General features: G+C 37.8%; 1 protein-coding gene across 1 annotated transcript in view; it reads right to left on the bottom strand.

Moving 5' to 3' along the window:
- The window catches only part of HHIP (hedgehog interacting protein), a 147,855-nt gene that overhangs the window by 12,456 nt on the left and 119,659 nt on the right, over window positions 1–15,740 (bottom strand). Inside the window, exons 10-11 of the mRNA XM_073604458.1 lie at window positions 12,394–12,524; window positions 10,396–10,477 (exon numbers count right to left, since the gene is read on the bottom strand). Coding sequence (XP_073460559.1) covers window positions 10,396–10,477; window positions 12,394–12,524 — 213 coding nt within the window. The remainder of the gene's footprint in view (window positions 1–10,395; window positions 10,478–12,393; window positions 12,525–15,740) is intronic.

The following is a 15,740-nucleotide window of genomic DNA, read 5'->3' as shown; positions in this document are numbered from 1 at the left end:
ACAAAGGACACCAAGGCTTGAGTATGAATACATATAGGGGTTGATTTACGAAAGGCAAAAAGACTGTGCACTTTGTAAAGTGCAGCTGCACTCTGCAAGTGCAGTTGCTCCAGAGCTTAGTAAATTTACAGAAGCTCTGCTGACTCACATCATCCAATCATGTGCAAGCAAAAATGCTGTTTTGTTTTCCTTAGCAAACTTACCTCATTTACTAAGTTTTGGAGCAACTTTGCAAAGTGCACAGTCTATTTGCCTTTAGTAAATCAACCTCATAGTTTCTTATATTGAGACAATATTTGTTAATCCCTGATTTCAGCTTTTAAAACCAACAAATAGTGACCCTGCTTCTTTGCCCAGAATGAGTAAGATACATGTTAATTTAACCAGAGACTATCTTTTTGAAAGCAGGCTCACTGTAGTGGGGCAACCTGCATTGTACAGCAAGCCCAACAAGTAAAATTTATTTTCAGTTTTAAAAGAGTGATTAATGGTTTAGAACCTCTGCTGTTTTTATTCCAGTTTGTGTTCCCAAACCAGAATACAAAACTCTTGGTGACTTTCACCACTGGGTCTTGGAGACTTTAATTACTGGAATAGTAAATAAAGGAAATTGCACTGTTGGGAATTATCACCATATTGGGAATAGAGGGTAAATCTATCCTGGGGACAAATGTAAATGGTGGTATCCTCCTTCACACTGCAATGATTCTGTCTCAGTTTCTCTTTTGTCACAAAAGATACCATGAATTGAGTGAAAATGGGGACAGAGACAGTTTTTATAAAACCTGATAGTTTCCAAAGTTATTAGCTGGAGTTACACCTTATCTGCAGTACCTCCTAGTTGTAAAGCATTTATTTCAAAAACTACTAAAATCAAAACCTACATAGTCTGCAACTTTATATTTTAAAAGCATTTTTACTATACATAAATGCAATGTACATTTTTAAGTAGCTCTGCTTAGATTATGTTAATCGTTTACTACAAATCATTTAACTAAATTACATTGCTTGCTTCTTAATTGGATATAGTGAATGTTTAAAGATTTAGTTTTGTACTACTAAGTATTAGCTTGTAGTTAATATTACTTATGTGTGGCACAACATTACTGTGTCAAAGTATTTACAGTGAGCATTACATTCTTTAATTACTCTGTATACATCTCTATCCAGAGTATGAAGCTGTACATATATTTTTGGTTTAACAAAATGTCTTCTAGAAGGAGTAAAGAGGCCTAAAGAAAACATTTCTATAACCTGAAAGCTAAATCTGCCAAAATAAACACACTGTTATAGAACGAGCATATTGAAGTTGAAGCTTACTTTATAAGTGAGCGTGTTTTATAGCTATTTCAATATATATGTTGCCTTGCATGCATTCACATATTTTAATAGGGCCTATAAATAATTGCACCTGTGATCCAGATCAGTTAGAAATTAAATATATAGCAATAGATTTTCCATAAACATGACTCCTTTAATACCTTTACAATTACCAGATTTTGTATTTGTTAAGAAAATTGTATCACATCATAAAACTCTTAAAGTAACAACCAATACACCATCAAGTAAAATGTTTCTGTGCCTAATACAAACTTACTAGTGTATATGTTTTGACCATAATATCTGATTCTGTACATATCGGAAAGCATATGAAAGTGGACCTGTTATGCACCTAAAAGCTCATGATAAAGGTGCTTTCCACTTAATGATAAGCCTGAAATCTTCATTCCAGCCCTATTTGGCAACAATATGGATGGATTGCCATGTACTCTGCCTCTAACCTCCAGTATGACATGAATACCTTTGTTGTTTCTAAAAATAATTAATTCTCTTCATGTTGCCGTAACATTGTTTGTGATTTTAATTGAGCATTCCAATGAAAATTCTACTGTATCAGCAACCATGATCTTCTATACCACTTCTGAATACAGGAAGAAGCATCCTCTCTCTGAGTGACTGAGCAACCAATCACTAGACCTGAAGACTGTAATGTAGGGGAAGGGCCTGCCTAAGAGAGAACCAATCACAGACAGGCTTGTATTTTAATTAAGTTAATAAATCTTGACAGACTCACTTATGAAGATTGGATTTTACTCATATTTTTTTTATCTTTGTGCATTTTGTCTGAGTTCAGTATCATGACTAAAGAGTCAGGCTCAGGCAAAGACATATAATCATAGGTATCCCATAAACCTGCGAAAGTAAAATAATTAAGACTGATCATTTTGATTATTAGGAAGAGAAAAAGAAGGGGTTAACAGCCATTCCACTGACCCAAAATGTCGGAAAGTAACTAAATAACACTGCCCCTGACCATCAATATCCTCTTGTGTGTGTATTGAGTGAGTGTGGGGTGAGGGCACTGTTATGGAAGGGGTGAACAATGCCACTGACAAACCAATTTGGGGAGGGGGGTTAAAGAACCCTGCCACTGATCACCAATGCATTTTTTTTAAATAACATCTTTAAATGAAGGTGGTTAAAATAGCACTGACACTGACCAATTATGTAGAGCATTTTACTGTGGTCACTGACACCAGTGCTGAGGGTTTTATTGTGATCCTTTGCATCAATGATCAAGGTTATTATCGAAATACCTAGCGCAAATTTTGGGGGTTAAAAATGCAGTGACTGACACATGAGAGGGTTATTATTGTGGTCGCTATTACTGCCAATGATAAAAAATGATGTGGCCTATTTTACTCCCACGTTCTCTTTATTGTGCAATATGGGCAATGAGGTCCTCTATAAACTCTAAGTTGGCCACCACCGTTTTAACCCTTCTCACTCTATCCTAAGCTTTAGGTAGACTTCAACTTGAAATCAACCACCTTTAGAGCTATAGTCACATTCTTAGAAACTCTCCCCACTCACAGTAAATGAGGATGCACTAAGACAAAGAGAGGTAGAATAGTTTTTCTTTTTTAAGCCTATGCCTAGGTACAATGTCTGTTCTGCCAAATTCCGAAAATCTAATTGCAGAAACTTCTTTTATCATAATGCACTGTTACCTATGTAACCGTTTTTGTGATGGGGCTTATGGGAGGAAACCAAAAGAGGAGGTAGTACTAATCAACTGGTACAGATGTTTATATCATAGTACTTGCTATGAGTTTAGCCAAAAGAAAAGAGAATTGCAAGGGTTTGCTATGGGAAGGCAATATTGTTCACACACACTAAGCTTTTATGTTCACTTTTATTTTTATCCACCTGTTACCGAAAACTGCTTTAAATTGACTTCTAAGAACTGACTCACCAGCTCCAGCATTAAAAAGCTGATAAACTGTTTACACATTTTATATTACTGCTTATAAACTTATAAATTATTTGCCGAGAAAATAAACTTCACAAGCTTTTAAAAACAACATAGAGCATCTAACATATAAATGAAGAGTGGTATAATAAAATTATCTGAAGGTGAAGTATTTTAAACGCATATATTGAAGTACATATATATTGAAGTTTCTGAAATTTTAGCCTATCACTTAACTGGCTTCTTTCTACATACTGAGATAATGGTAGTTGCATGCTGGCACAACAAAAGCTGAGCTTGCTACATATAATACAGTATACTGTATATCATTTAAAACTCTAAAGAGCAAATACTGGAAACCACCCTAGTTTTGAATGTGGGTATGCATGAGATAATTGATGTAATATTCTCTTCAACCTATACACAGATTGCCTGGCATGAAGAAATGTCATTCTTTTCATTTTCACGTTTCTAAATAACTGCGTATCAAATGAATTAAAGTATGGCACATTTGCTCCCGACCTCGTTTCATGTTTGAAAGGCCTGGTGCACTCAGAATGAAAATTAACCTGTACATTGCCAGCCTGCCCAGAAAAGGGATTAATAGCTCAGAGGTTAGTGCAACTGCTAAACAGCAATACTAGCAGGGTGGTCGCAAAAACAACACCTGCTGCATAAGCACTTAGCAGCTGGGTCAACAGGCCCTGTAGGAGTTTATCAACTAAAAGGACCACTTGCATTAAACTCTTCCTGTACCACTGGGGAGAACCAGCCTGCTGGACTTTCTACAATGAGTAGATTTTCTTAAAAGATGCAACATTTCTGGTGACTGAAAAGCACAAAACAAACTGTCAAGATTCCTACTTATGACCTCATATTTATAATTGTAAGTCAGACCAATATTTAATTGTCAATAAAAAAACTAATATTCTTTACATTTTTTGTTAATTTTCTCTTTATTTTTTCTACTTAAAACTAACACAAGCTTTTCTACTTTGAACAGTAGAAATATATTCTGATCTTTATTTTGCTCTAAGCTTGCTTATTATTTTTCTACCTAAAGCGGTTGTAAACCTTTATTTTTTTTATTAAAATAAAAAGGAGCTTATAATTACCTGCAATGGCATTGCACACAGCAGCCCCTTAGCACCTCTTCTGAGCTCTTCCCCACTGACGCTGTCTGCTCCTCATTCCCTACGTGTGCCTTCCATAGCAAGTGCTATGGGGCACATGTGAGGGCGAGCTCCTGAACCACACTATGTGCATCTATAGTCACACCCCCGCACCCTCCTCACATGATTTGATTGACAGCAGCAGGAGACAATGGCTCCTGCTGCTATTTGAGCAGCCTGTGAGAGCAGGGAGAGGGGAGAGAAGAACAGCAGCCAGGCAAAACCCTGGGTCGTTGTAAGCATTTAGGGAAAGAGGGTGGAGGGAACAAGCAGTGGAAGGTTTTTTACCTTTATTAATGCATAGCATACATTAAGGTAAAAAACCTTTACAGAGAGCTTGCTGACCAGCGGGAGATTGCGGTGCAGCCACACAGCCTGCTGCTTTTTGGGACAGCAATTGTATCTGTTTTTATTGCTATATGCAAGCTTTTTACACCTATTGCCCAAGGATTTGCTTAGTGTGATTCCCTTTGCAAGTTTCACTTGTTATTTTTTGAATAAATGTTTTTTTTATGGGTTACACTATAGGCGTATATGCTTTTTATTTTTCATCCTGCTGATGAACCAACCCTGACTGTATCATGTTTGGCACTTTATAGGTGCCCTATATAAGGAGATGTAACACGCACATTTGACCATACTATATGATGGTCCACAGGATACGGTAAGAGGCTTTAATACATGGTGTCATCTGGTGGTGGAAGCACTACGAATTGTGATTGTGGGGACACTGGTGGAGCAAGTGAATTATGGATGATTTCTTTCGTTTGGACTTTCTTGTTTCACATATATTTTTCATTTTTAGCCCTTGTGAATGGGTTCTTATGGACACTTATTTACATAGTTTGTGTGATTTCTTTATACAAGTTTTTCACCTAATAAGTTTGATGTCATTATTTTAATTAATTTTTGTGTTTTCACAATGTTGAGGTTCAATTTTTTAGCGCTGCTTCATATATTTATCACAATGTATAGCATGCATTAAGGTAAAAAACCTTTAAGCTTCGTTCGCATCTAGGCGTTGCAATTTTACAGGCGTTTTTTGGGTGTTTTTGCAGCGTTTTGTACAGGCATTTTGAAGTTCAAAAGGTCACCAATATAAAAGAAGTAAAACGCCTGTAATCTGCCAAAAAAGAAGCTCATGTACTGTTTTGAGTGACGGGCGTTTTGCTTTAGGTGACAGAATGGTCAGATGTGAACAGGGGCCATTGAAATTAATGGGATTTGTCTTGTTGGGTACTTTTAGAGCTGAGGCTTAGAGCAGCAAAATGCCCAAAAACGCCTAAATTTGAAACGAGCCTTTTGCCCCGTACACACAGTCGGATTTTCCGACGGAAAATGTTCGATGGGAGCTTGTCGTCGGAAATTTCGACCGTGTGTAGGCTCCATTGGACATTTTCCATCGGAATTTCCGACACACAAAATTTGAGATCTGGATCTCAAATTTTCCAACATCAAAATCCGTTGTCGGAAATTCTGATCGTGTGCACACAATTCTGACGCAAAAAATTCCACGCATGCTCGGAATCAAGCAGAAGAGCCGCACTGGCTATTGAACTTCATTTTTCTCGGCTCGTCGTATGTGTTGTACGTCACCGCATTCTGAATTTCCGACAAGATTTGTGTGACCGTGTGTATGCAAGACAAGTTTGAGCCAACATCCGTCGGAAAAAAAACATGGATTTTGTTGTTGGAAAATCCTATCGTGTGTACAGGGCATTAGAGTTTAGAATCACTTTAAAACTACAGAGCAAAAATATACTAAAGAATTTTTATAGCACAATGAAGATTGTTACAACTCAAACCAACCAATCAGAAATCTTATGTCACAAGACTGACGAGGATATACTAAGACTTTAAATCTGTTTTCTCTGTAATACTGCACTGCAGTATTTTTTTTAATCTTATCTAAATACCATTTATCATTAACACCCAATCAGAGAAAAATAAATTTTATTTTAAAAATTGGGCTGGTGCACAAAAAATACTTTGCATCACCCCCTTACCTATGTTTTTGCATGTACTGTATACTTTAGACATATAACCACACACATAAAAATGCATCAACCACCTGTTGCAAAAATTGTCCATCTGCACTGTGATTTAGAACAATTCTGAGAATGTCCAGAGTTAACAAAAAAAATATTACTGGATGAAGTATTTTAGTGCATGACTGTGTTTTCGCAGGATGTTAGTTTATAGAAGAGGGGTGAGCTAGTGCACCGAATATTTCCAAACAACACGCTTGTTACTCCAAATATCACACGCTTCTGGAACATATATATAACCACATAATAAAAGCTTTACATTGTGAATAGAAATGTGTTTTGCGGTCAGTGTGGGTGTTCTCAAGGCTACGCACATCTTTCATTGAAGACATTATGCTGAAAACTGCTGTACAACATTAAAACACGACAAATACATTACACCTTTTAAACTGTGCTTTCAGTGGAATTTTCTGCCCTCTTGGGCATCCATGCTTTAGGCAGCTGTTCTCATGAAAGCAACTTCAACTTTGTGAAAGCGGTGAAGTCTTTTGAATTGTTTCACTGTCACAATCGTATGTTTAACATTAAGTTTTGATACACTGCTGCTTTGATCATTCATTCAGGCTAATTCAGAAAGCCCATGCAAAGCATAATGATTCTGTTTATGCAATGTAATAAAAAATAAAAGTAATACAATAATTGGCTGCTATGGATGGCATAATTACGTTTAGCACCATACATTTTATAGTATACTGCTTTAATTCTAACTCTGTACATTTTATAATCTTATGGTGAGGTATTATTGAGGCAGTGCTTATCTTGGTTATGCCATTATTACTGGATGTGAAGAGAAAAGCCACAGTATTTCATTTCACTTAACTTTGTCTTTAGTTATAAAGTGCTTTGAATAAACCTTACAAGATCAATGGAAAAACACTGCTTGCTCTTTGTTCCCAAACCTTATATGAAAATCACATTACTGTGTCAAAACGAATCTAATATCCAATTTATCCATCGACACGATGGGGTCAATGGGTTTAGCATTCCTGCAGTCTGCCTCCTCCATGTCCTCTCAGATACTCAATACAAAACATCCTTTTCGCCCACACACACAACAGCCCAAGTAGGAGCACTGCAATGGGAGGTCTGGCCTTTCAGGTATGACATTCTGGGACCACCCTACTAGTTTACTTGAATGTAAGAACAAAGTCAAGGTCAATTAAGATGTTTTTTTGAAAACAGATCCCAATGGTTGACAGAATTTGCAGAATTTGCTTTCAAAGAACGTCATTAAGGCCAACCAGCAAAGTAAATCCTGCATTCATGTTCACCATAGAGCTATAGGTCAGAGTTATAAGTCCTGGTGTGCATTAGTCACAGTGCAGGGCAAAGGATCTAACTCCCTGTCTTCTTTTCAATCATTTCACAGGTTAACACAACTATGGGCTTTCTGGCCCTGGTTTCCAAATTAATTTTGAGTTATTTCTCTGTGTTTACATTCTTATCTAGAAGAATGCTACACTGTCCATCTATTTCTAAACGTTTACTCTGGCTGTAAACACAGCCATTTTGGGACCTGCAAGTCTGTTGGCCATTATAATCAGAGAGAGCTTAGCTACATTTATATACACATACAAGGTGCTCTGTATATCACAGCATTCCTGCCATTCAACTAAGCAAATGATCCTGCAAGGCAAAACGATGTCTTGAGTTTTTATAAGGATGTTCTCAGTTTTACCATACTTTATGTTTTGAAAAGTATGGACTGACATGTTTTACTTAACAAATGTTTTTTACTCTCATCAATAGGGATGACATTTGAAGACCTGGAGACAGAGGGTTCTAAACTTTATCCTGTTTGCCTTCCCGCTGAAGAAAAAAAACTCCAGTTGCAGCAGGAAGTTAAACACTGTGACAGTTTTCTGCTTAGGGATGTGCACTCTCCTTGTTGGTTGCTAAAGGTGGCGACTGTCAGCTTCCTAGCAACCAAAAACACTGTGTTGGCTGGCTGCCTGCACCCTTTGAACCAATTACGGTACATCATTGGTTGCTAAGATGCCAGTGGTTGCACAGCCATTGTTTGTTATGAGGGCACCATAACAACCAAAGATGCTATGCAGAAAAAAGTATGTCATAGGGTTCCCTCCAAAATCTGTACATCATGCTTAACCTTGAATGGATTTGCTTTAGATTTTAAATAAAATAAAGAAACTAAATAAAACAAAAACAAAAGGGTCCCACCCCCCCATTCAATAACCCCCTCTCAATTCAATATCAGACCCTTACCCGAACATGCAGCCTGGCTGGCGAGGCTTGGCTTGAGCTGTATATTCCTGGCAAAATCAAGGTAAAGGGTGCTGGAGGCTAGTTCCAAAAATCACAACAGTCTCTGTAACTTGTGCTGATCTTTTAATGTATATACACTACTTAAAAATAGCAGCAACAACAGTAATGTTTAATACATGGAATGACTATTTACCAGAAATATCGTTTTTTTTAAAGATAATATTAAAAATTGCTATTTTGTAATAGGAATGGCTGACCACTAATATTATATTTGCGTACCATAAAAAAATGGTCTATTTATACAATTCTTTATCAGAAGTGTACCAAAGTCAACTTTGGTCTTTATGCTGATGAATCAGTAACAGTCAGATCAACACCCCAACCCAGAGAATGTATTTTGGTGTTCTCTTTGAGGGAATCAAACTGAGTAGCATGAATCCTATTTTAATCTGCCAAGCATGAAAACCTGAAAGCCAGTGTGGACAGGTCATGAGGGGGTACAGCTCACGTAATAAATCAAGCCTACTCAGCTTTACTGTTGTTTAAGAAAAGAAGGTGTACAGGTCTGAAAGTAAATTTTCTCCTAAATTGTGACTATTAAAGTAAACCTGTAAAGTTTGGCAAAATCAGATTTTTTAAAGGGCCTTTAGATGTAGTTTCTTTTTTCTTCTTTTGACAAAGCTTCATGAATGAGGAGGTGCAAGCAGATATGTCTATATGCATAGCACTGTAACCCATAGCAAACAAATATAAATAATTTTGCATTGATTTGGGAATTGGTTGCACTTTGAAAAACATCACAGTTTTTTCTTTAAAGTGTACATAAAGTGTATCTTTAGCCAAGACTTTTTCCTCATCTGTTTCTGTCACAGAGACAAAACTGAATGAGAAATCCAACATTTTACATCTGTCACCAGAACAAGAGATGAAGGTAAAAACTCCAGTTCTCAGAAATAACAGTCCCCTCACTTTGAAGATTTTTCCTTTCACTTCCTGTTGCGCCTCTGGGACAGTTTTTCAATCATAACTGTTAACCTAGCTTTATTTCAACATTCAAGCATAGATCCAAATTGTTGGTTATCACAATGTTTTATGTAGACCAGGGGTCTCAAACTGGTGGCCCTCCAGCTGTTGCAAAACTACAAGTCCCATGAGGCATTGCAAGGCTGACAGTTGCAAGCATGAATCCCATAGGCAGAGGCAAGATGGGACTTGTAGTTTCGCAACAGCTGGAGGGCTGCCAGTTTGAGACCCCTGATGTAGACAGACCTGTACATGTAAACATGACACACTTTATGGAAATAATAAAACCAATGTGTGATAATGTAAAAAAAACCCTCACTTTCACATTTAGACCATAAGTGTAAAAGAACATGGAGAGCCAAATGCGTACAACTTATAAACATGGTTAAACGTGCTGCATAAAGATTATGCACTTCTTTTCCTTCCTTCTCTGCAGTCTGCAGTTAGAATTAACATAAACAAAACACTCTCTTTGCAGCCCTAATTCATCTCAGGAATTGTAGATCGAGAAGGCTGATCAAGTATTGATGGATTATAAAGGAAGAGCCCACAACAATGACCAAAATGTAGTACACAATCATCCAAAAAAATGTGAAAAGTCAAATAAAAAATTTACATTACATACTTTACAAGTATGCCATATAATTGAAATACAAGTAGTATAAAAATGTACCTTTTAGGGTCAACAATCTTGTAGAGTTTTCCACTATGTGACTGAGTCATACTTTTACTGCTTGACAGAATGTAGACTTCACCTGTTAGAAAAAAAACAATATAGTACAGGGGTTTCACACACTTTTTATGACATACCACAGACATTTGTCAGATGTCAGATTTAGTGAAGCCATGGTACAGTTCTGGTCTCTTCAGCATAAAATGCTCTTAAAGTGATTGTAAAGTCTCTTTTTAAAAAAAAAAAAACAAACATGTTATACTTACCCGCTCTGTGTAGGGGTTTTGCACAGAGCAGCCTGGATCCTCCTTTTCTCGGTTCCTTCTTCACCGCACCTGGCGCCTCCCTCCTGTTGAGTACCCCCACAGCAAGCAGCTTGCTATGGGGGCACCCGAACCGAGCTGCAGCTCCCTGTGTCCATTCAGATGCAAAGCTGCCATTCGGCCCCATCGCCTCTCATAATTGGCTAACTGACTCACTTTGATTGACAGTAGCTGGAGCCAATAGCGCCGCTGCTGTGTCTCAGCCAATCAGGAAGGAGAGTCCCGGATGGCCAAATGATTTGTGGACATCGCTGGACAGAGATGGGGCTCAGGTAAGTCATAGGGAGGCTGCTACACACAGAAGGCTTTTTATCTTACTGCATAGAATGCAGTAAGATAAAAAAAAAACCTTTTGATTTTACAACTCCTTTAAGGCAATGCAATACACAATTTTAAGCCTCATGTACTAAAGGTCTTTCAATTCAAAAGGCTATAGCAGGCAAACATATACACAACGTACATTTTTAAAATGGATTTATGGCAACATCACTGCTCTACTTTACAGCAGTGGCTGGATGCTAGAGCGGAGCTAGACTTGCTGATAATGTGTTAAGAGTCCATCTGATGTGAGGTCGCACATTCTGGTGACTAAGCTTCTTACCTTTCCAGGTTAGCAGAAAGTTGCATTACCACAAGCACAGAAAGTGTATGAACTACACTTTTTGCCCACAGAAGAGAGGAGCCAATAAAGGAATCACATATGAAGATTCCCAAAAAATAACTTCAGTGGTAAAAATGCCACTCCTAATAAATACATAAGTCTTCTAGTGCCTGCCTAAATACATATATTTTCCATCTGATATGGAAATTGCAAGATGTGTATGTATGTATCTGTGCAACAAATGTATCCCATACTGCCGTGTTATAAATAAACAAAGGTCTAAAAAATCTCTTCTAATCTTCCATAAGACAATCAGCTGTTTCAGTTATCAGGTTTGGAAAATGTAACTAGCTTTGCAGCTATACTGGTGTTCATTCGGTTTTATGCAAGACCCTTTGAAGCCTTATATTTGAGATTGTTTTAATTATTTTAGCTGTTATCTGCAAGCCTTGCTTGTGTATGTCCTGTGTAACGCTGGCCGTTAATGATTGTTTTTTTTTTCATTTAGCCAGTGGGCTGACTAAAAAAAACAAAAAACAAATGGATTCCTCCATCCACACAAGCGAGGTAGAGAAGTCCCCTCTGCCAGGACACTGTATTCTAACAGCGAGATTCTCCATTGTCAGAATACACTGATCAATGATTGCAGTCAGCTGATCGAGAATTTTTTTTTCAACAAGCCTGTTCGACAAAACGATCAACGATCAAAGTCAACAACTGAATTTTTGATCCATTTATGGCCACCTTAACAAACGTATGTCCCAAACATGTCCTATGAAGTGGGGACTAAATAAAACCCAATGTTAGTTTTTTTTCTCTGCCTATGTCCTATTAGGGAGATTCCCTTCACTTTGTCCTGGTCAGCAAGACAAATGGAAAGGGTGAATCTGGCCACAAAAGAGATAAACAGTGATGGACACCTGACAACTTTCTCAATCTATTCAAAATAAGTTAAAGCTTTGGCTTCAGGTGTATTTTAAAGCTGGAGACAAGGAATTGTATGTACAGAGCTGCATGATACAAATCTAAATAAAAAAAGAAATACATTGTTTTAGGCATTCTTCATTGATTTACCCAATTCGTCTTCTCCAAATCCCTGTATATGACCTGTGAATGGTCCTCTGCAAGATGCTCCGATGCCGAGACAAAATGGTTTCTCTTGCCACTGTTTAGTGACAGAGTTTTGAAGGAGTGTTACAAAGTTTCTGAAATGATACATTACAGTACTTAGTTTTATTCCTAAACAACTATAAGACCTTATATCATTGTATAACATGGATGAGAACTTCTTGCAATATGACATGAACCTGTTCATACTTTAATTAATATGATATGAACATGTGACTACATATTGCATTTATTTATGTACACTGAATATTGTATTTGGATATATTTTATGTTATACTTCTAGTTGTAGCAATTTTTGGGTTTCCCAAACAGTGCATGCATCACGTTCTCTATTCTCCAGTTACTAAAACTGGAGAGTGCAAAATCTGGTGCAGCTGTGCATGGTAGCCAATCAGCTTCCAACCTCAGCTTGTTCAATTAAGCTTTGACAAACTCCTGGAAGCTGATTGGTTTCTATGCAGAGCTGCACCAGATTTTTCACTATCTAGTTTTAGTAAATCAACCCCTTTGTGTAGTTCTTTGCATTGAGCACATCTGTGCTACTTGCTGGAAATTTAGAAAACATGACCTGTTAGCGGTTCTCAAAGAACAGTTCTAGGAATCAATAATATTTAATCCATCTTATTTGGTACACTATTATAAGTCAAATGTCAGTTTGGTTTAAAAAATGTTCGCATTACGTCATATGGTATACTCGTGAGCAATGACGATTACTTGAGAACAGCCGCACACAACCATTGTGTCTATTTGCAGCTATTCGCAGCACCTGGGCTTTCCAGGGGAGGGAAGTAAGTCAGAGTTTACATTGCAAGAGCTTGGACACCGTGTGAGGGAGGCCAAAAACTAGTGTGGACTGAAAAATGGTCAGTCTTTGCGCCCTAAACTGCTTTTGTCCACTGTGTTCCTTCTTTCCAAAGTGTGTATTCTTTACACTTCACAAGTAGGTGTTTTGACTGTGAGGTGCCCACCATAGTTTGGGGCTGTTTTATTACCAAAGATTTTTTCAGGCTAAGTTAGATTTACATAATGGTTATCAGAAGGTGAATTACATTATGTACAATTTAAAAAATAGCTTTTTGCTGATTATACATGTTGTCTTTGCTTTTACAGAATCAAAATAATGTATCCTTTCTGCACCACAAACTATATCTAAAACCAAGGTCTTTTTCTTTTATTTTTGGATATACTAAGGAATGGTTAAGAGCCCTGCCAGGTGCTTTTGATGTCTGTGTCCCATTGGGGAAATTTACCTTATTTTCCTGTTCTGTAGACACAATAGGAAGAAAGAGAGGAAATTTTGCCAAAATGAGGGATATGCTCTCCTTTAGAGATCTGTAACCAGAAAAAGTATCCCTATTGGAAGATAGTCCCTTTATTTCTGGTTATAACTCAAAGATTTTAGATTTTCATTGCCGATGACAATGATCATCAAGTGAAATACACAGGATGAATCACTCCAGGAAGAACACAGACAGCGATGAAAAGCTTTTTTGTTTTAAAAGGGACACTCAAATGAATGCTCAGAGTGGCTCCAAAAATGGAACCAAAATAGAGGATACAAAAATTCTGTATTTGAAATGATATTATTGTAGCCAAGACCAGCTTTCAAGTTGATTATTTTAAATCCCCAGCCTCGCTTCCAAATAACCACCCTGTATAAACAATTTATCTAAGGTCATATGTAGACAAAAATTCACAGGAACTTCTCTGAATCATCAACTTTTTGGATGATTTCAATACTATTCATAAGGTTCATAGATATAAAAGATCCTTCCAAGGACTTCTTTTTGTTACATACACTATAGTTCTGTCCTCAAACAAACCAATCTGCTGACGCATTAATACATACCAGGGCAAGCTTTAGAGCTATAAAATTTGAGATCATCTTTTAATAACCATACAAGGAAAAGAAAACTGTTCAGGTTGCTCTGAAGTAAACCTGCCATCAAAGCAATCCAGCTGCTGTCACTATTGAGCTCCTAGAAGTGCTAGCTGTCTGGCTGCTGTACTATCTCTCTGGCTATGCAGACCAGGAAAGGCAGAGAAAAGTCAGAACTTTTAGTTTGGGGTACTGAAGCAAGAGGGTAGGCATAAAAGTAAGGGAACTTGCATTTTTACAAGAGTTCAGCAATGCCAGTCCTAGCCCCCTGTACACACCTGAGGGTGTTTTGCATACTTTTGTGCCTTAGCCTACACGTGACAATGCTCAGCATTCTCATTTTTCTAAATACAGGTTGCTCACATCTCTATGCTCCGTCACTTGAAGCTTGAAGAGGTATATTCCTGTTGAATTTGCTGAAACTCAAGCTTAGGGTTGCCCTGTTGGCACCACATGGCTTGAAATATTCATAATATCTTTTATTGAAATCTATAATGTGTGTATATACACACACATAGCCTTCTCTGCAATCAGAATACAATGACTAATGTTGCCGGCTATAGCTGGCGGCACTGATCATTTGGGATTGATAAGATTGGCTTCAGCCTGCCCATACATGGATGGAAATTCGGCCAGTTCAGTAGGGATCAATGTGTGGGCGGCTTTAGTATGGGTTTCAATTACCTCCTTTATTAACACTTCCTGCCAAGAGGTCACTGATACCTGTTTCAAGGCCAAATTTCGCAGATCCCCCAGCCCCATGATAAACTTACCTGAGCCTGATCTTGATCCAGTGCTCTACAGGGCAGACTCATAGCAGTGGGAGCCATTGGTTCCTGCTGCTGTCAATCAAATCCTATGAAGAGGGAGTGGGGGGCAGGGCAAAGCCCCACTGTATGTGTCTATAGACACAGGCAGCAGGGCTCAGGAGGAAGCCTGCATGTATACCCCCCTTAGCAAGCGTCTTGCTAGGAGGGTACTTGGAAGGCAGAAGGAGCCAGGAGTGCCAGCGGAGGACCCCAGGAGCGGAGGATTGGGACTACTCTGTGCAAAACCACAGCGCAGGTAAGTATAACATGTTTGTTATTTTTTTTTTAAATAAAGGTTTAGAATAATTTTAAAGAGAGGCACACTGCCATCCATTTACATGATGGAGTGGTCTCTGTAAACTGAAACATATTTTTTTTTTCCTGAATGAAACCTTCAGCATGCATGGTGAACACATGATTGGGAACTAGGTTTGGCAACTAGCAACCAAGGAAGATGTCAGTTTGTATCTGTCCAATGAATGATGTAATTTACCATATCCTTAGTATGGGACAATATGCACATAAATGATAATCTACAGACTGCAGGTAAAAAGGGTTTGCATGAAATGAATAGTGGTTTTGAACATATTTTCTCTCTTTATTAT

This window comes from Aquarana catesbeiana, linkage group LG01 (genome assembly GCF_042186555.1).
Source record: "Aquarana catesbeiana isolate 2022-GZ linkage group LG01, ASM4218655v1, whole genome shotgun sequence".
Classification (NCBI taxonomy): domain Eukaryota; kingdom Metazoa; phylum Chordata; class Amphibia; order Anura; family Ranidae; genus Aquarana; species Aquarana catesbeiana.
The sequence above is the reverse complement of the archived record's forward strand: the minus strand, read 5'-3'. Positions and strand labels throughout refer to the sequence as shown.